This window comes from Haliotis rufescens, unplaced genomic scaffold (genome assembly GCF_023055435.1).
Source record: "Haliotis rufescens isolate VD_foot unplaced genomic scaffold, xgHalRufe1.0.p SCAF_5, whole genome shotgun sequence".
Classification (NCBI taxonomy): domain Eukaryota; kingdom Metazoa; phylum Mollusca; class Gastropoda; order Lepetellida; family Haliotidae; genus Haliotis; species Haliotis rufescens.
The window spans coordinates 38,105,229-38,130,350 of record NW_025964223.1 but is presented as its reverse complement, the minus strand read 5'-3'; the positions used below and the strand labels follow the sequence as shown (position 1 = coordinate 38,130,350).

At 41.7% G+C, this 25,122-nt stretch overlaps 1 protein-coding gene across 4 annotated transcripts in view; it reads right to left on the bottom strand.

Annotated features, from left to right (window-relative positions):
• Positions 1-25,122, bottom strand: part of LOC124116337 (glutamate synthase [NADH]-like) — a 129,130-nt gene that overhangs the window by 36,490 nt on the left and 67,518 nt on the right. The window contains exons 1-15 of one of the 4 annotated variants that reach the window (XM_046477637.2): positions 24,027-25,122; positions 20,286-20,330; positions 18,920-18,937; positions 17,028-17,123; positions 14,380-14,516; positions 11,865-12,069; positions 11,197-11,308; positions 10,842-10,996; positions 10,542-10,661; positions 9,944-10,119; positions 9,405-9,555; positions 9,160-9,294; positions 8,582-8,742; positions 7,997-8,089; positions 6,939-7,152 (exon numbers count right to left, since the gene is read on the bottom strand). In XM_046477637.2, coding sequence (XP_046333593.1) covers positions 6,939-7,152; positions 7,997-8,089; positions 8,582-8,742; positions 9,160-9,294; positions 9,405-9,555; positions 9,944-10,119; positions 10,542-10,661; positions 10,842-10,996; positions 11,197-11,308; positions 11,865-12,069; positions 14,380-14,516; positions 17,028-17,123 — 1,755 coding nt within the window. In that variant the 5' untranslated portion in view covers positions 18,920-18,937; positions 20,286-20,330; positions 24,027-25,122. The remainder of the gene's footprint in view (positions 1-6,938; positions 7,153-7,996; positions 8,090-8,581; positions 8,743-9,159; positions 9,295-9,404; positions 9,556-9,943; positions 10,120-10,541; positions 10,662-10,841; positions 10,997-11,196; positions 11,309-11,864; positions 12,070-14,379; positions 14,517-17,027; positions 17,124-18,919; positions 18,938-20,285; positions 20,331-24,026) is intronic. The other 3 variants (XM_046477634.2, XM_046477636.2, XM_046477635.2) reach the window with 3 other exon arrangements.

The window sequence follows — 25,122 nt, the reverse complement described above, 5'->3', positions numbered from 1 at the left end:
GAGGTCGTTGAAGGGTATTTTAATGTTGTTCGAGGACCCCTCCGATGCGTTTAAAAGAAATACCGAGAAGTTCTACAATCCCAAGATTACAAAAGTAGAATTGACTATCGAGGGCGTTCCTAATCAATTATATAGCCAAGGAATGCTAGCGTATCACCAGTGGGATGAGATTAAAAAACTTCCTTCTATAAAACGTTCTCCGGAAGTTAACGCGGTCGTGAAAGATCTGTCTCTCGGGAGTGTATCGATGGGTGAATACCTCACAACGAAGTATGCGCTATGGCTCGACATGCGAACAACGGACGATGACCAATTACACGGCAGTGGGAGGAGAATAGAAAATGCTAGCGAGGGTGCCACCATACAGATAACGAAGCTTCAGGAAGCGGCTGGTAAATTAAACATATATTTGTACGTGATTATGGATGCGCAACTTAATATACAGAATGGGAGATTCGTGCAAGCAATCTATTGATAATCTTTTACCTCAAGATCCGCACTGCGCTATCATATGCGGTCAAACGGGCTGCGGAAAAACAGCCTTTATTCTAGATATTTTAGAAAGTCATTATCGGGACGTTTTCGATCATATCATTATTCTGTGCCCGACTATAAGCGTTAATAAAACATACCTATCGAGAGATTGGGTAATGAATGACGACGGGGTACACAGAGTCGATCCGGGCGATCGTTTACAAGACTGCCTCCGAGTATGTCACGAAAAATACAAAGGAGAATCAACCCTTTTCGTAATAGACAATTGCAGCGCGAGTAAAGAACTCACAAAAAAGAAAGATATGCTTTCGTATTTAGCATTCTCCGGTCAGCATACTCAACATAGCGTTTGGGTACTTACTCAAAAATACAACTCTGTCCTGAAAGATCTCAGAGAGCAGACCAAATGGGTAGCCCTTTTTCATTGCAAAGATCGAGATTCATTCGAGGAATGTTTACGCGAAAATGATGTCATTTATACCAAGGGCGAACGAGACAAAGTCAGAAAAGTGTTAGCGGCAACGAAGCACTGTAAACTCGTATTAAAAACCGATCAACCAGCTGCTTATGCAATTGCTTAGCAAATTATAGCAAATTGTAGCAACTGCTTAGCAAAATTATAGCAAAATGTAGCAAATTATAGCAAAAATGTAGCAAAGTTCTATATTACAACTATACACAGCCGTAGCTAGTACGTTTCTCCCCATCCCGGCAGAACATCGCCTGTATTTATGCGAATCTCTCGAGAAAGACCCATTCATCGAACACGCTATAAGCGCAGTGAGCTGTGAGTTTTATCATAGATTCGGAATGTTCTTAGCTCCGTTCACCACAGCTTTAATAACGGCTAGGTATTGTCAATTTAAACATACGTGCCCACTTAATAATATAAATGGAGACACAGGTGACACCACAGATTGTGAACGAGGAACAACAGATTGTGAACGAGGAACAACAGATTGCGGAACAACAAGTGAATGAGGAACCACCACATGTGAATGAGAAAACAAAAAAACAACCCAGAGTTACTAAGAATCCTTTGAAAATAGCTGCAGGAAGAAAGGGAGGGCTGGCGCGCAAAGCGAAATTAATAAATAATTCAAATATTAATCCGATTAAAACATGGGCACTAGTAGGAGTTGCTGGTATAGCGGTTGTATGGTTCTTTTATAAGACCGGAGAAGAGAAAACGTCACCCCTGCCGCAACAACAAGTTCAATTAGAGGTTAGTCCTCATATAATGCTATAAGAAGCATGACTACTCCAGCTACAGACGGTAAAATGTTGGTAAACGCGACGTATCATTCAGCGGTGGTCACCGGCTTGGCCATTGGCTATGCCTGTATGGCTAAAATGATTACTAAAGCCACACCTCCCAAGCTAGATTTTAATGGATATGACATACCAATGATGGTTCTGGATATTGGATTAGCTATGGCAACGAAGGATATGCTCATCAAACAAGGACTTATCCCGGAAGACATAATGAAGTAATTAAACATTTGAATATTTTATATTATTAAACATTTGAATATTTTATATTTATACACTATGGCAACAATTGCGATGATGGTCGGTGGAGCTGTTGTTAATGCTCTAGCTTTTTCGGGGAGTAATTATTTATTTTCCAGTATGAGGGAATCAAACGCTAAAGAAGTTGAAGAGGAGCGTAAACGACATAATGAAGCTTTAGAACAATACCAAGCAACCCAGTTACAATATACACAGCAGAGAATGAAGAGATTAGACTTTATTCATGAACAACTGATTAAGGAAGGACATTCAATTCAAACGTTTAAGGATGTCGAATCTGCCATGCACGAATACTTCCTCGTTTATGGAAAAAAACTAGACCCAATACCGAGACCAACAATGAGTCAGTTTTATACACCGTCAGAGGCTCAAAAGAACCGAGAGGTCACATTTATTATTATTGGATTGACTTCTCTATTGATTTTCAGCTATACCATGCATAAGTCAGAGTGACAGCTGTGGCTATGATCTATAAATAGCATTATCAATATCTCACAGTGTAGCTGTGATTTGCATTTAGACAAATGATATGATAGATGTATATACCATGAATAACTGCAAGTTTACACTCATGGGAAAGACTACCCTTTGTAACCGACGCTGTGTTGATTTTTTTTACTGCGGCATACACAATTATTACATCAGGCGCGGAAACATTAACTATACGTGTTCTGTATGCGGGATAGGGGTCAAAGGTCGTTATTGTTTATGTAAGGAACACGGTGCTGATAGGGTCAGGAACCAGATTATTTATGCTAGGAAGAGAGATTACATCAATGAGAGGAATAGGTTGGGGAGAATATGTATTTAGATATATGAAAACAACCAATTAGACATTTGTCTCATTTTGCATATACCATTCAACCACAATGGTTTTTGTCAGAGAATTAAAAGCTATGGCAAGGCAAAGTGGACTGCGTGGATATTCTCGTATGAGAAAAGCTGAAATGATGGATTTACTCGGTTTGGAATACAACAGACCCCAGACTGTTAGAGAACTCAAAGTTTGAGCGAGAAACAGTGGGCTGAGAGGTTATTCTCGAATGAGAAGAGCTGAATTGATCGCTTTACTAGATAATAATCAACCTATTGATAATGTTGATAATCAACATAATAATGATAATGATAATCAACATCAAGAATTAATATTTGTACCCACATCCGCCGGCGTTGGTAAATATCTAAGAGGTTGGAAGATGGATATTAATTCCAACATGGATGTTAACGATATTAAGCCCATCATATCGAGTAAAATTAACGAGGAATTAGATGATTTACATAGTATAAAATACCAGCTGACGATTAAAATGACATTGAGTAAAAGTAACACAGACGATAGCACCGAATATACCGAACCATATTTCCGTAGCAATCAAGAAGTTATAACCGAATCCGATACTATAAACTCATCATTAGATACATCAATTCAGAGGATACAGGAAACTTTAGAACGCTGGACTAATAGAGGTTCGGGTTGGGGTGTTGATAAAATCGATAGTTTATATTTAGATACAGCAAATTATATGCCTTTCAAAGGTGGATCTTATATAGATTTACCTCCGTATTATAAGAAGAAAAAAGCCATAATTAACGTAAAAAATAAATCCGATGACTGTTTAAGAATGATGATAAGATCTGCATTGTTCCCCGTAGACAAAAATCCGGATAGACCTTCTAGCTATCCCCAAAACGATGGACTCAACTTCGATGGTATAGACGAACCTACACCAATATCACAAATTGATAAGGTGGAAAAGCAAAATAATTTAGCTATAAATGTTTTCGGACATTCTAAAGGAATTGTTGTACACAGGATAAGCTCCGCTCCGGAAAATATCCCCAGAATCAATTCATTTCTGATCGAAAAAGATGGTAAATATCATTATACGTGGATAAAGAGTTTAAACAAGCTATTATACGATCAAACTAAATATAAGGGAAAGAAATATTTCTGCGAAAGATGCCTGCATGGGTACAGCAGACAAGATCTATTAGAAGCGCATAAAGAAGACTGTAGAGGTGTTGGACAGAATGCTATCAGGATCGATATGCCTAAAGAAGGAAAAAATATATTAAAATTTGAACATTATTGTAATCAAATGCCAGTACCGTACGTAATTTACGCCGACTTCGAATCGCTTATCAAACCCATAGAAAATACCAACCATAGCAATACTGATAATAGTTTTACGTACAAAACTCAAGAACATATTCCTTGTGGGTTTGGATATATAGTTGTAAGGTATGATGGGAAAACAAACCCGCCCGTGATTTACAGAGGTCCCGATGCAGCGGGAAAGTTCCTAGAATATCTACAAAATGAAGAGAGAATAATCAGGGAAAAATTATCGTGTAAGAAACCCATGCGTATGACGAGGGATGATTGGAGGGCCCATAAGAAGTCAACGAGTTGTCACGTTTGTAATAAACCCCTGGATGGGGATTCCGTAAGAGATCATTGCCACGTCACGGGTAATTATCGGGGAGCCGCTCATAACGAGTGTAACTTGAAACTAAAAATGAACTCTCAAACAATACCCATCCCCGTTGTGTTTCATAACCTTAGGGGATACGATTCACATCTCATTATGCAAGCTATCTCGAAGACCGACGGTGGTTTAACGTGCATTCCTAACAATATGGAAAAATACATATCGTTCTCGTTGACTAAACCTATACATTATAGGGACAAGGATGGGAAATCTAGAACAAAGCAAAGTAATGGGCTTAGATTCATAGACTCCGTACAGTTTCTGTTATCTTCCCTGGACAATTTAGCTAATGCGAACAATCCCGATGACTTTGCGATAACAAATAAATATACCGATAAGATAACTCGTCATTTGTTGCTGAGAAAAGGTGTATATCCTTACGAATATATGGATGATTGGTCTAGATTCGAAGAAACTGAATTACCACGCCTCGAACCATTCTATAGTAACTTAACAGAATCTAGAATAACAGATGCCGATTATGAACACGCTCTGACGGTCTGGGATAAATTAGGTTGTAAGAATTTAGGAGATTATCACGATCTGTACTTAAAAACCGATGTACTGTTACTCGCCGATATATTCGAGATATTTAGAAAGACATGTTTCAAACAATATGGCTTGGACCCGGCATGGTACTATTCCAGTCCCGGACTATCATGGGATGCATTGTTGAAGAAGACCGGCGTAGAACTAAAACTACTCACAGATTACGATATGCACTTGTTTATTGAGAAAGGATTAAGAGGTGGTATATCGATGGCAGCTAAAAGGTATTCTAAGGCTAATAATAAATTAGTGGAAGGATACGATCCCAGTAAACCCGACACGCACATATTATATCTCGACGCTAACAATTTGTACGGATGGGCTATGAGTCAACCTTTACCCACGGGTGGTTTTGAATGGGCCAATGATATCGAAGTGAATGATATTAATATCCATAATAATGATATCGAAGTGAATAAAGGGTACATACTAGAAGTTGACTTGGAATATCCAAGTTCGTTACATAAAGATCATAACAGTTATCCGCTAGCTCCCGAAAGATTAATGGTTAATAAAGATTGGATAACAAAATATATAGTTCACTACAGAAATCTCCAGTTGTATCTATCGTTAGGTATGAAACTTAAGAAAATACACAGAGTTCTAAAGTTCGATCAAAGTCCTTGGATGGAGCCCTATATAAGGTTGAACACAGATTTAAGAAAGATAGCTACCAGCGATTTTGAAAAGAATCTGTATAAGCTCATGAATAACTCGGTATTTGGTAAAACTATGGAGAATCTAAGGAAGCGTGTTGATGTTAAATTAGTCAGATCTAATGAGGAAGAAAGACTCAGGAAACTTATAGCCAGTCCGGCTTTTAACAGAAGCAAGATATTTGATAACGACTTAGCCGCGTTGCATATGCAGAGTGAGTGAGTATGGTTTTACGCCGCTTTTAGCAATATTCCAGCAATATCACGGCGGGGGACACCAGAAATGGGCTTCACACATTGTACCCATGTCGGGATTCGAACCCGGGTCTTCGGCGTGACGAGCGAACGCTTTAACCACTAGGCTACCCGACCGCCCCTTGCATATGCAGAAGAGTAATATAAAATTCAACAGACCGGTGTACGTCGGTATGAGTATTCTCGACTTGTCAAAACATTTAATGTATGACTTTTATTACAACGAACTTAAGAAGCAATACGGCGATAGATGCGAGGTGTTATATACCGACACAGATTCTTTGTTGATGGAAATACAAACCGAGGATGTGTATAAAGATATGGCAGAAAAAATTAATCTCGTTACTTCATTATTCAGCGCTGATACAACGGCTGATAATCGTGTCACCCATTCGGTTGATCTCAATCGCTCGGATTTCATTTCGATCCCATACTGATAGCCAAACAAACGTTCCGCTAATGTCCTGTTAAATCTTTCGACGATAGCTTGACTGCGGTGGGCCTCTCTTTCACCACAGACGATTTCGACATCGTGCTTTGTTAACAGTTTAGTTACCTACACCTTTCCAATATCCTCGTGGGCTATAGTAAATTTTATCCATTATTAATTAATATTGATGTTTCGTTTAATACAAATCTGGCTCCAGTGGAAGTGGTCCAGAACCATCATTACCTATAAAAATTTATATCATTGGCTCCAGGTGGTGGTGAGCTAGAGTCAATTTAACTTAATCTCATGACTATCATTAAATCACATAATCATTTACGCATAAAAAATTCCATCTGTAGTAGCAGTATAGGTATATAAATCCGGCTCCAGTGGAAGTGAGCCAGAACCCCTATTACCTATACTACTCAGGGGTTCAACAAAGAACTAAAACTTAACCATCAGTTCATTACAAGTTAATTTATCCTAATAACTAACAGCCATGGGTTAGATATCTATCCCGGTACATACCTTGTAGCTGTGCAGGGTGGAGATACCCATCTTGGCCATGACCTTGGAGATGCCGCGAGCACACGCAGCCCGGAAGTTCATGTAGATCTCCTCGTCAGCCAGAGGGGGGTTCAGGATACCTTGTTCCCTCAGGCGTCGCACTGTCTCAAACACCAGGTAGGGGCAGATGGCGTCCACACCATAGCCAAGCAGTGTACACAGGTGGTGCACCTCTCTGGGGAGGCAGAACACTGAATAAAGCCCAGCTTAAGACGTTCTTCAACAGCTTCACTTACTAGAACATTCAACTAAGCCTCAATATACATGAGGTTAGTGTACTTCCAAACCCAAGGCTCTCTGACCAGCAGAAACTTTCAGTTGCAACAGGGACAGAACACAGTCCGTATTCAGAGATATGTTAATATCATTCAGGAATGATTACTTGTTTACAGTGCGTATTGAAACTTACTTCATGCTCCATTTCTTTCCTGTGAAATTATCTACACTGATTGTCAATACTCATTGGCCACTAGTGTAGTGGTGACGTGTGTCTCTTGTAAAGCCAGCTAATGAGACGAGACCGACTCACAGAAGACAAATGCGCCCTACTCTGTGCATGTGCGAACACTACCATTGTCCAACATTGAAGCAATGTGTAGAGTGAGTGAGTGAGTGAGTGAGTAAGTATGGTTTTACGCCGCTTTTAATAATATTCCAGCAATATCACAGCAGGGGACACCAGAAAAGGGCTTCACATATTGTACCCATGTGGGGGACTGAACCCGGGGCTTCGGCGTGGCAAGCAAACACTTTAACTATTAGGCTTCCACACCGCCCCCGCAGCAATGTGTAATGACTGCTAATTGGTTAGTGCACTCGCTGTTTTACCTATCGCTGGAACAAAGCCCATTGCTTGATTTGGTAATAAATAGTGACCATATACCTCATGTAGTATGTAGGAATGTAGTGGATACATATCCGTGAAGTACATACGATGGAAAGTACTGTTATCATAGTAAGTAAGGGAAACTACTCTTTTGAGTTTTCATTACAAGTTATCTCCCCTGATGACCTCTCACCTTGCTTCCCCTGTTTCAACAATAAGTCCGACCTTCATTCTGAGTTTGCGGTCTATCAAGTAGTGATGGACTGCCCCCACTGCCAGCAGGGAACTGCAAGAGACAACATATTCCATCACTATACACAACTTGTTAACACTCATAGTCATGGAAGCAACTAAAATGGATTAAATATTGTGTCTAACATTTCTAATTTAATATTTCATTTTCATTTCTTAGTCAGTGAGATTGGTCTTTGATGATATTTTGTAACATACATGTAACATATTTATTGAAACCCCCTTCCCTATTATAAATGACCAGTCCCTAAATAATGTACCAAAGTTTTTATTTGAAAAAATAAAATTTGTGTCAGTTTTTCATGTCCCCCACCCACCACCACCAGTTGTGATAAACTTTGGGACACACAAAACACACACACACACTTTCATTGTGTCATTTTTTCATGACCCCTTGCACTGGCCCTATTATAAATGATCAGTCCCTTTTTATATATGACCTGACTGACAAAGACAGCCCCTTGCAAAAGTCTCTATTCAAGGAATAAATTGTAGCCCCATCTATTGGGTATTTAGTCATCATTACCTGATAGGAACAAAGTCCTTATCGGCCTTCCTGTCAGATAACACAATGAGCTTGTAGTCGTCTTCTGCTGCTGCAGCGGCCTGCTCACACACAGAATTGAGGGCTGGTAGGAGGCCGTCCGGGCCGGCCTCAAGTGGGAACACCATGTCGATCAACTTGGTCTGACACACAAACCTACATGTGAGCATCTAGGGATGCAATAATGACCTCCAATCTGACATTCAGACATTCATGGATATGTACTGTGATAAATTGCGACTGACTGCGGAATATTATTCCTTGATACTCGAATGCTGATTGGACTATGACATTGTGACAAATATCTAAATCTTATAGGCAGCATTGACAATTCCCATTTCCTTTGAGATCTTAAAGGCAGATGTTTTCATATCGGAAGTAATTTTATGCATCCTTGATGATTGCATTCAATGACCATTAGTCATGGATTACACATCTGACCACTTAAATTTGTAAGCAAAACTCCCCATTATTAATATGCTGTGATACTGCATGAATCCCGCAGTCCCAAAGTATAGATTTATCTCTGCTGCAGTGAGAGTGGCTGCTCTGGCCCCTACCTTCCATCCCTTGTGGTTGCAGTTCTTCAGCACCTCCATGTCCCACAGTGAGAGGATGGGTTGCTCCAGCCACAGACGCTGACACTGCTCCGCGCTCGGTTCCAGGATGTTCGCCTCTGGACCCACAGGGCATGCCTGCAACAGGTCAACAGGTCAAGCTTACTCGGAGCAGAGACAGATTCAGTGAAAAAAAGAGTTCAGCAGAACAGTTCCTGAACAAGACTGAAAGGAAAGAGTGAACGTACCAGTGACATGACGATCTTCTCCCTGAAGGGGTCGATGGGAGGGTTGGTGACCTGGGCAAACAGCTGCTTGAAGTACTCGAACACGAGGGGGTTGAAGCGAGACAGACAGGCCAGTGGAGTATCATTTCCCATAGAACCAAGAGCTTCTTTCCTGAAGGAAAAGTCCATGTATACTCTCCAGTAGAAATGGCTGATGTTGTTTATTGCCTTCGTCAACAATATTCCAGCTATTATGGGAGTTAGTATATAAATTAATCTGGACAAGTCAAACCAGTGACGTAATGACCCTAGAAACTCACCTCTTATAACCAGCAATGATGTCCTGGATACCTATTCTAACCCTGGTCCCTATGTCAGACATGTCTAGTCACAGAGAAACTCACCTCTTATAACCAGCAATGATGTCCTGGATACCTATTCTAACCCTGGTCCCTATGTCAGACATGTCTGACAATGAGCAAGTTTCCCAAAGCTGGACATATCTAGTGGAAGACAAAAAAGGTCACGATATTAACTAAAGTCTGCTTTAGAGCACTTACTTGTCCCTGATCATGGGCAAGACCAGCATGTTGAGGGCCTCGATGGTGTAGCCGAACATGGGCAGTCGAGAATCCTCCTCCACACAACTCCCGCGGCCCAAGTCATGGCGCACAACCTCTGGGGGTTCAAGGCTGCCTGAGTTGTGAGACCTCTGCAGCTCGGCCATGGATATAGTCTGCAAGGGGAGTGAACAGTGGAATCATTCAACACACAAACTAACTGACTTGTTGTGGCACATTTTCTGAACAGTGCCAATCTAATAAACTCAAATACAAAATAATTATATGACACTGTTACTCTTCATTTCAGTGAGTGAGTGAATGAGTTGGGTTCAATACTGCAATGAACAGTATTTCAAGGCATGTCAGCTAAATCAGGAAGGAAAGCCCAAACTGCAATGAGCAATGGTAGAGTGCAGACAAAGACAATAATCAGGGCAAATCTGGGCTTCAAGTGGATTCTGACATTACTAAGGGACACAAGTCTGCAAAGCATATTACAGCAACTGTGCCTGTACTCTCTTGGACAACCACTTGTCCACCGGTCTGACTGTACTCTCTTGGACAACCACTTGTCCACTGGTCTGACTGTACTCACCTCAGACAACCACTTGCCCACTGGTCTGATGGAGCAAATCTGTGACTTGAGAACTTCGTCCTTCATGAAGACTTTCTCCTTTGTGTCCACCAGCAACATACGTCCCGGCTTCAGCCGACCCTGGTGAGGAGGAGACACACAATCAGAGGGACTTGCATCACATAACACTGTGGTTCAGTTATCTTGGTGGAATAATTACTACGTCTGGTAACCTGCATGTCTCTGGGAGTCTGGTCATCTCTAACAAATGCACAAATAAGGACCTGATCAAAATGTGACCCAGATACATCAACAACTTACCTTCTGAATGATCTCACTAGGAAGTCTGTTAGTGACGCCCACCTCACTGGACATGTACATGAAGTTGTCTTTGGTAACATAGAACCGAGATGGACGCAGGCCATTGCGGTCAAGAATGGCTCCAATATATCGGCCATCAGTGAAGGTCAGCAGAGCTGCAGTAGACAAGTCAGTAATCAAACACTTAACTTCATCAACAGCAATTAAGTCTACAAAATCAACTATAGTTTGTTCAAAGATGAAGTGAGTAAATAATCACTTAGGGATTCCCCAGCAACAAAACCAAATCACACATGAAACAATGACATTTCTTTGTGAATATGACAGTCTTCATTGACCAGCATAATGTGCCTACCAGGTCCGTCCCAGGGCTCCATGGCAAAGGCGCTCCACCTGTAGAAAGCCTTCTTGTCCATGGACATGTTCTTGTCATTCTGCCATGCCTCCGGCACCATGGTCATCACAGCCTGTGGGGACATGAGAGTTTCTTATCTTACCTCATTGTCTGAATGTTGGGACCTGATTGGTTCATGTGATTTTGATAAAATACAATGTACCCCGTTTGGGAGGGAAAGAAATTTCTGAGCGGGAGTCAATGAAATTCATGCGACACAGCACAAGTTCACCTCAGCTCCATTGAACACCTTTTTTCCATCAATTTGTATTACTTCTTTTGCAATGGCACATGTCGGCATGTTAGCCTCCGGCTTGTGGTATGAAACATGTAACTGATAATTACCACATTCACCACATTTAACATAATAGGAGCATATATTACACAGCAAATCAATGTAGTGACTATTAAATCAGGCTTTTGAAAAGATTTGTCACAAAGTTTAAAAAAAAGTTGTACTTATTCAGTTGATATGATGCACATATCCATATCACTGGGCGATTTACTCTTTAGATATGAACATTTGGAGATCCCTCTTGTGTTAACTTATTATTCAGGGATTGATATCAAACTGCAGTGTTAAACAACAGCAGGACATTGGACGATGTTTTGTGTGTCAGTCCACTGACCTCTGGGAGAGACCTGCCTCCAGCCATGCAGAGAAACTCCAGGACGTTGTCGACACAGCCGGAGTCAGACATGCCCTCCTCCACCACGGGGTAGACCATCTTCAGCTTGTCGTCGTACACCTGGCTGTGCATCACCCCCTCCCTGGCCTTCATCAAGTTCACGTTGCCGCGCAGGGTGTTGATCTCCCCATTATGGGCCAGGTATCTGGGCAGGGCACATGGACATGTCAGCAACACAGTATTGGAGATGTCACAATCTTTAAAAGGCCTGTACCGACTTGGTATGTCAGAACACCAAGACTTTAACAAATGTATCCACATAGGAAACAGAACCTGTGACTAGGGTGCAATGTGTGCACTGACACCGAATGGGCTACTCTACTATGTGATAATGGGGAGCCTTTGTCCCGGGTCTGTGTCGAGAGTCTCTGTGTAACCTGGGCAACCCCATCTACTGTTATACTGACAATTGCAGTTGAACTAGTTCATAAAAACAGAAGTAAAGAGGGGACTTGAATTACTTTTGCTAGGCCTGTCAACTGTCCAATGCCCTGTGCTACATATCTCCTGCCACACTCAGCAGCCATCTGTTGCCTCCAACTGCAAAGGGTTGACCCTCCCCCTTTGGGTGTATCAGCACTTGGTGAACCTACTCGGGGTGAACCTGGTTCTCCCTACCCCTTTGGGTGTATCAGTACTCGGGTGAACCTACTCGGGGTGAACCTGGTTCTCCCTCCCCCTTTGGGTGTATCAGTACTCGGGTGAACCTACTCGGGGTGAACCTGGTTCTCCCTCCCCCTTTGGGTGTATCGGTACTCGGGTGAACGTACTCGGGGTGAACCTGGTTCTCCCTCCCCCTTTGGGTGTATCAGCACTTGGTGAACCTACTCGGGGTGAACCTGGTTCTCCCTACCCCTTTGGGTGTATCAGTACTCGGGTGAACCTACTCGGGGTGAACCTGGTTCTCCCTCCCCCTTTGGGTGTATCAGTACTCGGGTGAACCTACTCGGGGTGAACCTACTCGGGGTGAACCTACTCGGGGTGAACCTACTCCCGGTGAACCTGGTTCTCCCTCCCCCTTTGGGTGTATCAGTACTCGGGTGAACGTGCTCGGGGTGAACCTGGTTCTCCCTCCCCCTTTAGGTGTATCAGCACTTGGGTGAACCTACTCGGGGTGAACCTGGTTCTCCCTCCCCCTTTGGGTGTATCAGTACTCGGGTGAACGTACTCGGGGTGAACCTGGTTCTCCCTCCCCCTTTAGGTGTATCGGCACTTGGGTGAACCTACTCCCGGTGAACCTGGTTCTCCCTCCCCCTTTGGGTGTATCAGTACTCGGGTGAACCTACTCGGGGTGAACCTACTCGGGGTGAACCCACTCCCGGTGAACCTGGTTCTCCCTCCCCCTTTGGGTGTATCAGTACTCGGGTGAACCTACTTGGGGTGAACCGACTTGGGGTAAACCTACTCTGGGTTAACCTACTGGGGGTGAGCCTACTCGGATTGAACCTACTTGGGGTGAGCCTACTCAGGGTGAACCTACTGGGGCTGAACCTACTAGGGGCCAACCTTCTCGGGGTGAGCCTACTGGGGGTGAGCCTACTGGGGGTGAACCTACTGGGGGTGAACCTACTCGGGATGAACCTACTCGGGATGAACCTACTGGGGGTGAGCCTACTTGGGGTGAACATACTCGGGGTGAACATACTAGGGGTGAACATACTAGGGGTGAACCTACTCGGGGTGAACCTACTCAGGGTGAACCTACTTGGGGTGAACCAATTGGGGGTGAGCCTACTCGGGCTGAGCCTACTCGGGGTGAACCTACTGGGGGTGAACCTACTCGGGGTGAACCTACTCGGGGTGAACATACTAGGGGTGAACCTACTCTGGTAGAGCCTACTCGGGGTGAACCTACTCGGGGTGAACCTACTGGGGGTGAGCCTACTCGGGCTGAGCCTACTCGGGCTGAGCCTATTCGGGGTGAACCTACTGGGAGTGAGCCTACTCGGGGTGAACCTACTGGGGTGAGCCTACTCGGGGTGAGCCTACTAGGGGTGAGCCTACTCGGGGTGAGCCTACTCGGGGTGAATCTCCTGGGGGTGAACCCACTGGGGGTGAACCCACTCGGGCTGAGCCTACTCGGGCTGAGCCTACTCGGGGTGAACCTACTGGGGGTGAACCTACTCGGGCTGAGCCTACTCGGGCTGAGCCTACTCGGGCTGAGCCTACTCGGGGTGAACCTACTCGGGGTGAACCTACTCGGGGTGAACCTACTCGGGGTGAACCTACTCAGGGTGAACCTACTAGGGGTGAACATACTAGGGGTGAACATACTAGGGGTGAACATACTAGGGGTGAACATACTAGGGGTGAACATACTAGGGGTGAACATACTAGGGGTGAACATACTAGGGGTGAACCTACTAGGGGTGAACCTACTAGGGGTGAACCTACTTGGGGTGAACCTACTAGGGGTGAACCTACTTGGGGTGGGCCGGCAAGAGGACATACAAACCTCTGAGGGTGAGCCCTCTCCCAGCTGGGGAAGGTGTTGGTGGAGAAGCGACTGTGGATAAGGGCAATGTGGGTCTCAAAATCAGGGTCTGTCAGATCGTAGTAGTACTTCCACAGCTGGTCTGTGCTCAGAAGACCCTGGATATCAGACAAAAGAGTCGGCATCAGTGACTTGAGTACTTGTTTTCACATGAAAGGAACACCCCTGATCTCACAACATGTTCTGGTAGTAGTAGTAACTACTAAGATGTGGTAACTCTTTGATGCACGTGTTGTACAAGTGGTAGTAGTGTGTACTACCCCGCATACATGTGGTAGTAGTGTGTACTACCCCACATACAAGTGGTAGTAGTGTGTACTACCCCACATACATGTGGTAGTAGTGTGTACTACCCCACATACAAGTGGTAGTAGTGTGTACTACCCCACATACAAGTGATAGTAGTGTGTACTACCCCACATGCAAGTGATAGTAGTGTGTACTACCCCACATGCAAGTGGTAGTAGTGTGTACTACCCCACATGCAAGTGGTAGTAGTGTGTACTACCCCACATACAAGTGGTAGTAGTGTGTACTACCCCACAAACAAGTGGTAGTAGTGTGTACTACCCCACATACATGTGGTAGTAGTGTGTACTACCCCACATACAAGTGGTAGTAGTGTGTACTACCCCACATACATGTGGTAGTAGTGTGTACTACCCCACATACATGTGGCAATTGTGTGTACTACCCCACATACAAGTGGTAGTAGTGTGTACTACCCCACATACAAGTGGTAGTAGTGTGTACTACCCCACATACATGTGGTAGTAGTGTGTACTACCCCACATACAAGTGGTAGTAGTGTGTACTACCCCACATACAAGTGGTACTAGTGTGTACTACCCCATACAAGTGGTAGTAGTGTGTACTACCCCATACAAGTGGTAGTAGTGTGTACTATCCCACATACAAGTGGTAGTAGTGTGTACTACCCCACATACAAGTGGTACTAGTGTGTACTACCCCATACAAGTGGTAGTAGTGTGTACTACCCCACATACAAGTGGTAGTAGTGTGTACTACCCCACAAACAAGTGGTAGTAGTGTGTACTACCCCACATTCAAGTGGTAGTAGTGTGTACTACCCCACATACAAGTGGTAGTAGTGTGTTCTACCCCACATACAAGTGATAGTAGTGTGTACTACCCCACATGCAAGTGGAAGTAGTGTGTACTACCCCACATACAACTGGTAGTAGTGTGTACTACCCCACAAACAAGTGGTAGTAGTGTGTACTACCCCACATTCAAGTGGTAGTAGTGTGTACTACCCCACATACAAGTGGTACTAGTGTGTACTACCCCATACAAGTGGTAGTAGTGTGTACTACCCCATACAAGTGGTAGTAGTGTGTACTACCCCACATACAAGTGGTAGTAGTGTGTAGTAGTGTGCACTACCTCACATACAAGTGGTAGTAGTGTGTACTACCCCACATACATGTGGTAGTAGTGTGTACTACCCCACATACAAGTGGTAGTAGTGTGTACTACCCCTAATACAAGTGGTAGTAGTTTGTACTACCCCACATACAAGTGGTAGTAGTGTGTACTACCCAACATACAAGTGGTAGTAGTGTGTACTACCCAACATACAAGTGGTAGTAGTGTGTAGTAGTGTGTACTACCCCACATACAAGTGGTAGTAGTGTGTACTACCCCACATACAAGTGGTAGTAGTGTGTACTACCCCACATACATGTGGTAGTAGTGTGTACTACCCCACATACAAGTGGTAGTAGTGTGTACTACCCCACATACAAGTGGTAGTAGTGTGTACTACCCCACATACATGTGGTAGTAGTGTGTACTACCCCACATACAAGTGGTAGTAGTGTGTACTACCCCACATACAAGTGGTACTAGTGTGTACTACCCCATACAAGTGGTAGTAGTGTGTACTACCCCATACAAGTGGTAGTAGTGTGTACTACCCCACATACAAGTGGTAGTAGTGTGTAGTAGTGTGCACTACCTCACATACAAGTGGTAGTAGTGTGTACTACCCCACATACATGTGGTAGTAGTGTGTACTACCCCACATACAAGTGGTAGTAGTGTGTACTACCCCTAATACAAGTGGTAGTAGTTTGTACTACCCCACAAACAAGTGGTAGTAGTGTGTACTACCCAACATACAAGTGGTAGTAGTGTGTACTACCCAACATACAAGTGGTAGTAGTGTGTAGTAGTGTGTACTACCCCACATACAAGTGGTAGTAGTGTGTACTACCCCACATACAAGTGGTAGTAGTGTGTACTACCCCACATACATGTGGTAGTAGTGTGTACTACCCCACATACAAGTGGTAGTAGTGTGTACTACCCCACATACAAGTGGTAGTAGTGTGTACTACCCCACATACATGTGGTAGTAGTGTGTACTACCCCACATACAAGTGGTAGTAGTGTGTACTACCCCACATACAAGTGGTAGTAGTGTGTACTACCCCACATACAAGTGGCAACAGCAACAACTAGCTGGTTCATCATAGTCATAACCATGACTCGGATAGAGTTTTTCACCCTTACTGACAACATCCCCAGTTGTCCAAGTGACCACACTGGCGAGATGATATTGTGAGACACAGTTGTCAGCTTACCTTGTACACAATGATCTCATGATGGAGGCTGCAGATGTAGAAGCGTCGGGTGTCAGTGGGGATGTGGTGAGATGCATACTTCCGCAGGAGGTACATCTGTCACAACAACATCACTCAATACACATTGTGTGAGCAACAAACATATTTCTCTTCATGTGTGTGCAAACAAACTTATTTCTCTTCATGTGTGTGCAAACAAACTTATTTCTCTTCATGTGTGTGCAAACAACCTTATTTCTCTTCATGTGTGTGCAAACAAACTTATTTCTCTTCATGTGTGTGCAAACAACCTTATTTCTCTTCATGTGTGTGCAAACAACCTTATTTCTCTTCATGTGTGTGCAAACAACCTTATTTCTCTTCATGTGTGTGCAAACAACCTTATTTCTCTTCATGTGTGTGCAAACAAACTTATTTCTCTTCATATGTGTGCACCAAACCTATTTCTCCATGTCTGCTTGTCCCCCATACATATCATGTGCAGGTATGCACAATAACTTTTTTCCCTTCTCCGTTCTCCAGTCCTCCAATTAACTTATTTCTAAATATGTGATCTATCCTTATACAATGTTTTTACCCGTGCATGTGGCACATTCATGTTTCCTTTCTTCAGGAATCAGTATATTTCTCCACCAATCTTACACAAATATGATTATCTAAACTTGGAAAAAAACAAACACATATTTCCAAATAAGTCTGGAACCTTTTAATTTATGTTCTTGTAGTGACTGTGTTCTTATAGACTTCCAAAGACTAAGGACCTGGAATGTTTTAATATTTCAAGTTCTAAAAAGTAACACTCATTTAATTTTATGTTCATTAGATTTGTCTTACAAAAAGTCACCATAACAAATTTTTAACAGTCATTATTGCACACATATATTTCATATGCCATAAGAATATATTAACCCTTCATGTCTTTTTACGTATAAAATTATTGTCATTCACTGACCTGATTTTCATATTTGTCACCAACCCAAATGACATAGTATGACTGACAAGGTCAAAGATATGAAAACAACAACTCGGATTTCAACAACTCGGATTTCAAAAACAACAACAACAACATGTCATGCCTGTGCTATACACACGCATGCACCAACACCCTATCAATACATGTGCACACTGAACCAGGACTATGTGCAGGATTATTAATGAGAAAACACACCAACTAAAATGGCACTGCAAATCTGACATGTATATATTTTAATACACAGCAAAACTGATATGAAAAGGTTAATATCGCAAACTTTCAATAATCATTGCCAACTGAGTGAGTGAGTCTGTAGGTTTTACGTCTCTTTTAGCAGAACTGTGTCGACATCAAAGCAATCTACTTTACTGACAAAGAGATACACTCCTGAAACAGGCTTAACTTCAAACACCATAAATCCTACTTGGTTCTATGGAAATTACCAAATCAAAATTTCCTAATTACTGATTGAGTAATATGCATCCCCACCAGGATGATATATGTGTGTGCACGTTCTTGTAAGGAATGGTCAGTAGTTAGGACCTAGGCCTGGACTCTAACACCTACTGATGGCCAGTGAGGTAAACTGTCCACTGTACATCGAATGGGGAATAAAAACTCTAGTAACTATATAACTACAACAATGATAAAAAACACTGTTAAATACTGTAGTAATCTAATGTAGCAAAAACACTATTTAGGAATATGTAACATATTTTCGATTAGTATAAGAAGTGAAAACTGAAAATGTCAAAATTAGATATGTACCATTTGTAGCACTAATATGTCTACATGCAAATACCACAATGCAAAAAGCTGAAGTGAATGTTGAATAAAAACTATGTCAACAAAGAATGCAGCATGTTAAGGAGACAATACCACACAGTGACAGGACATCCTACACATCTTCCTAGCCTACCTGAGCTGCTTGAGCCTCCTATGTTTCCAACACAAGAATAAAACACATCCAAAATATTTAGTTTCTGTATTGGATCAAAATTGTATATTATCTTGTCATGTAAATAAATTTTATTAGGCAAAAATATATAATATATCTCATTAAAAAACATTTCACGCACAGTGATCCTGTTATGAATCATGTGCACTTCTCCAATTCCAAAAGCAAAATCTTGGTTTATATATACATAACCATTAATTGTTCTCAAACAGATTGCTGTTGTCTGACTGTGTACTTGAACTACCAATTAACAATTGTATAGACCTTAAATCTAGAATCTCATTGAAAAAAACTAGATGTTTTGTGTTGCCTAAATCCAGACATACATGCATCAAAAAGCTTTTCCTAAATGTTCATTCAGCTGCTCACACTATCAACTGATAGGCAACCCTTAAAGCCTCCCATCACAAACTCCATGCAATAAAGACCACATCTTAAAACATCACACAGAAGACCTAGCACATACGCACACTCATATGGACATGTATAGTTTGTCCACGGACCTATATAGGTCATTTGTTTGTTGCAAGGAAATCAGGTGATTATCTAATTCAGCCATAGTATTGACCAATCTCAGTGTTTGGGTAGGGCTGAGGGTACTGTTTCCACAGGGGTGCTTGTCTCAAGTGTACATTTTATCCTGAGGACATTATCTCATCAGTACATTATCCATCTACCCAAGGCAAAGGAATTAACTGACTGTAAAAGTCCAGTTTCCACCCTTGTCGAACTAACCCTGATTTTCTGGGTTCGATCGCAGCACTACAAGTGGCTATTACGAGTTATGTCCCTTCTATGTCCCTTCTATGTCCCTCCTGTAGACCAATCAGATTCCACCTCTAATATCACTTGCACTTGCTTCAAACATAATGGTGGCAACAACTGAAGACGATCTGATCGCTAATCAAGATATATATTGTAACAAAACGAGTCTTACTTCACAAAGTGCATGAAATCACCTTATTTAAAAAAAATTAAAAATTTGGAAAATATCTGTTGACGCTAAGTTGACATGCTTTGCAAATCCGGCAATTGACAGTTATTTGCATGGCAGTTTACGAACCCAATGTTGATTTTGTTTTTACGTGATTTTGATTGGAGTGTGCATAGACTCGTTAGTCCAGCCAAAATAGAACACCATTATTCCAGCCTAGTTCGGCAAGGGTGGAAACTGGACTTTTATAGTCAGTTAACTCCCTTGCCTTTAGAAGATGTACATTATCTCACAGGAAATCAGGTCAAGGGGACATTATCTCAAGTTTAGCAGACAGACATGGTGGAAATCCAAGGAAGACTTAATCAGGTACAATGGGAACGTGGAACTCACCTGTCTGTAGAACTCCTCCTGGCTGTCGCCCCCTGTGACAAACACCTGCAATAAAAGGGCACTAAGGTAATTTTCTCTTCTATTGGAATGAACAGACAAGTAACTATGGTAACAGATACAAACATAATCATGCAGACAAGTCATCTACGATATGTGTCAAGGATTAAAGCAGCAATGTACACAAATGTTGTGACAAGTATAGAGATACAGAGTTCAAAAATCACTGCAAATAAATAGGCATTTGGAGAACTGTGCTGAGGAGATAAAATCCACATACTTCAGAATTGTTAGGAGTGTATTGAAGTTGCTCATTTCATGTTTACTTCACAAAGTCATTCAGCTATACAGCGTGGCACCTTGCAGGTTTAATAACATATGACCCAATCAGACAATGGGGGCAAATCCAGTTTGTGTAATTGTCCGTAAACTGTCACTACAACTACAGGCACCCCAGCCACCTGCACACACAACATGAGGAGGTGCTAGGCACCCAGCATAAGGAGTTATGCATGTTAAAAGACAATCTTTACAAAAGTTCATAACAAGAGTTATTCTGCAAAAGTTAGAGGTATTATGTTTTAAAGTGTGAGTAACGCTGCTATGTGTTTTGGTAGTTAATAATGCAGTGGACAGTAGGTTGATATGATTCTGCTGATGGACCTGTGTCAGTACATCTGACATGTGGTCACACTTGCTGGTGCTTCTGGTGCAGTGCTCAGAATGGTGAAGCTATGGTTTGTTTGTTTGTTTGTTTGTTTGTTTGTTTGTTTGTCATTTAACGCCGTACTCAACAATATTCAAACTATATGACAGCGGTCTGTAAATAATGGAGTCTGGACCAGACAATCCAGTGGTTGACACAATTGGGATCCACACAATTGGGATACAATGACATGCATCAACCAAGTAAGTGAGCCTGAGCACCAGATCACGTTATTTGCCTTTTACGACAAGCATGGGTTGCTGAAGACCTATTCTAACCTGGATCTTCACAAGAAGCCATAGTATTTCAAAGCTATAGTATTTTGGTCATATATATGGTAATGGAAGGAGGAAGGCCCAAAGTAATGCAGGTCATACAGTTATCACTGAAACACAAAGGTTTAACTAATGGGTACCTCCAGGATGTCAGCAGAATTTTGTAAAAGGAGTTACCTAATAAATATACTCTCCAAAATAAGTAGTGCCTCTCCAAAAATAACAGAAATGTTGGTGTATCGAGTTATGGTAATGAACGGATAAGGACAAGATGTTACAGGACATTCACCTGATCATGTTGGAGATGTATTGTAAGGGTGCAAACAACCAAGCAGAACGTCAGGGATTTCGTAGTAAACAATGAACATTTGAGATGACTTGATCAATAAAGGGTCATGCCCCTCCAGGATTGGTCAAACACTCATTTATACAGCATGGCATGGTCGAAATCAATCTCCCAATGACAATTTGAGGAGTCTTGTTCACTTCTCTTGCTCAGTTCAGCTAACATAGTGGCTGGCCTTTGAAATCGGTGTACACGTCTCCCAACTGATCAAGTTCCAGACGTGCTCCATGGGGAAAGGTCAGGACTCATTTGTGGCCATTGCCTTCTGATGTTTAGCTGCTGGAGTTTGTCAGTTCTAATACGTGCATCGTGAGCATGAATGTTATCATCTTGAAAGACAAAACGTGGCACCACAAACAGCACAACTATTGGAGCTAGTGTGTTGTCTCGGTAGTTCTGTCCAGTGACCCTTCCATGGACAATATGCAGTGGCGTTCTGGCTGTCATAGTGATCCAGCCCCATATCCAAATAGACCCAACCCTAAATCTATCATGTTGCCTTATGTTGACATTTCCATGACATGTGTTGGTACGCCTCCAGGCATGTCAACACCTATCCAGGAAGTCCAGAGTGAATCTGGACTCATCTGATAAACATAACATGAAACCACCGTCAATTCTCCCAGTGTCTGTGCTCTAAACACCATTGACTTGTTAATGGTGGTACAAGACATGGTCACTGAGCACGCACATTAGCGGCATGCGGATGATATCTGGTCAGTAACTTCAACTCCAGTGTCCTAGTGCAAGTGAACAGCGATTTGATTGCCTGGTTTCTGATTATCCAATCTTGGACTTGTGTTGCTGACCTACGGTGCCCAGTGTGGAGGCTGATCATTCACATTCTGTGTCTGCAGAAGCCTGTTCCAAAGTCTGCAAATCACAGAGTGAGACACATCGAACCCATTGGCTACCTGTCTCTGAGTTCTGCCATTTGAAGCATGCCAATAGGCCTTAGGTGTTCATCATGTTGCATAGGACGCATTCCCACTCTGATAACTACTGCATTACAGCAAGAGTAGATACCATATGTGTTATAATGGATAAAGAAAATCAACATTACTAATGGCTCAGAGTGATATGTCCGACTTTCACTGAAGTGTCAAAATCAAAACTGACACCCTATCAATTAGACTGACATTTAGTTCCACAAATAAAGTTATCTTATTTAAAAATATATATCTACAAAATAAAAAGGATAAAAGCTAAATAGAGCCCAGAACAAGAGCTGAAGCAATCGAGACTGGCCAAATCATTCTAGGCTTCAATTGGATTTTTTACATTTTTTCTCTCTATAGAGTCCGGGAGGCAGACTACCTACAGCCACGTGCACAGAGAAATCACACGGTCCACGTGCCATATTTCATGTGTGTTGGGGCATTAGGTTTTGGTTCAAAACCATTCTATCTCTGCCAGTCATTTTTCAAAGCAGATCTTTCTTCTACTGACCAATGCATATTTCTTTTGGAGAGCATATTACAGCAGTTGGGGGGATTTCAGACGGATTACTTCATGTGACATATACATTTCATAAATCTCCTACTTCTGTGTGCATGGACACGTCATCACACTTTCCTTTCTACGCTTCTTCCAAAATGAGTTCTTTTGTTTAACTACAGGTTCCGGAAAACAAATTAAACAAACTAAGGAATCTGAGTGTTTTTCAGAGAAGTTTTGCTCCCTATAATAAGGACCTAAGGAACTGGCGGCCTGTATGCTGGGGTGCCTTCTGTATCACATCTTTTATTCCGTGTTCCTTTCTTTTCTTTTCTTTGGATGATAAACATTTACAAGAGCAATTCACCAAAGGCCTACTTCATCTGAATGTAATGAAATAATGAATTATATATTTTACATAAAGTACTATTGAAGATACAAAACATTAACTGTACTGTGCATAGCCTTTTGATCATTCTGCATCTCACATCACTCAGTCTGTTTGGATTGTAACATCACTTACTCTCTCAATAGGGGGTTTCTCGTTTATCAGGTTTATTAGGTCATATGTTATTGACATATAGAATTTTGCAGGGTGTTGAATAAATAATCCTTATTAATTGTAATCATACAATCACAGAGCAAAACTATTTACTACATTCTCTGCAGAAGAAAAACAATAGCAAGTCATTGAAATGCATATCCTATGTTATGATAGAAAAACTCTACACCCATATGAGACAGTGATATTTTTAAGGAAATAACTATGCTGGAATCTATAAAAAATATTTCCTAGTTGACACCCTGAAAGTTCTTACTTTACAGATCATGTCCGACATCATTAAAAGCAACTTTAATGTTGTTTCGACTTAGTCTTAAATTAATTGATTTTCTTGTGAAGCTGCTGAAAGGGAAGAAATGACACAACAAATGAAATATTTTGTTGGACAAATGGGGATACTAACAAACCTAGCACACACCAGAATTGATCTCTGACAGGAGTCAATTCTCACTTAGATTCTCGTAGCCATGGCTTCGAAAGTGATCAGTGAAAACGGCAAGTCAGCAAAACTGAAAAATATGTGAAATTACGCACAAGAGCGGAAACATTTACAGCTCAATTATGAAAAGCAATAAGGATCTACCATTAGAAACATAAACTAACTGATGCTTATATACCTGTAATAGAAATGTGTTAACATGGCAAGGCTAGCAGTGTTGATGATAAATACATGATTTACATGACAGTGGAAATGTACAATGTGGATAGGATAAATATTCAAAGGTACAATATACTGTAATCTCCCTGAAACTATCATATGCAAAAAATAGACTTTTTAAACATAACAAATCCATTACCCCCATTATATCAAGACGGCTAAGCAATTTCTACAATTTGTTGGTCAAAGACACTCCGTTAATATGTCTCAAGAAATATGTCAGTGATGAAGGAAGCGACATGAGGTGCAACCAACACTGGCAGCAAGGTAGGGGGCTGTCTGAAGCAGGGTCAACATACATGTATGGAACCTTTATCATTACTGGAAGAAATCAATAAATAAGCTTTGCAATAAAAGTGAGCTAATAGCTGCCTTATGTCACTGCCACATTTCTTTATTTCTTGATCATGACTTAAAATTTAAAGAAAAAAAACCTGTTTTAAATTATTAATATCTGCGAAAAGGGTTATGTTATTGAGAGAGATCTAAAAGATGGTGTGCATCAAGTTAGATTAGATGTTGTCATTCAAAAGGGTATTGATGAAATCCTCATCCAAGAGTTTTAGTTACGTGCAGAGAGTCAAGAATCAGAATATGTGTCAGATGAATTGCATGTGCAAGTAAGTAGCATTATTCACTTTTTTACATCACAGAAATCTGATATATTATCTACCTGTTGCAGCATATCTGTTTAGGTCTCCTCAAATAGTTTTTGTTAAATGGAATGGATATTTTCTGACAATTCTTAATGTGTTTGATAAAATAAAACTCACCGTACCACCCATTCCCAAACCCATCTTAACAAGGATGATATACACAGCCCCAACCCAAGACACAGAATATGACAATCACAAAA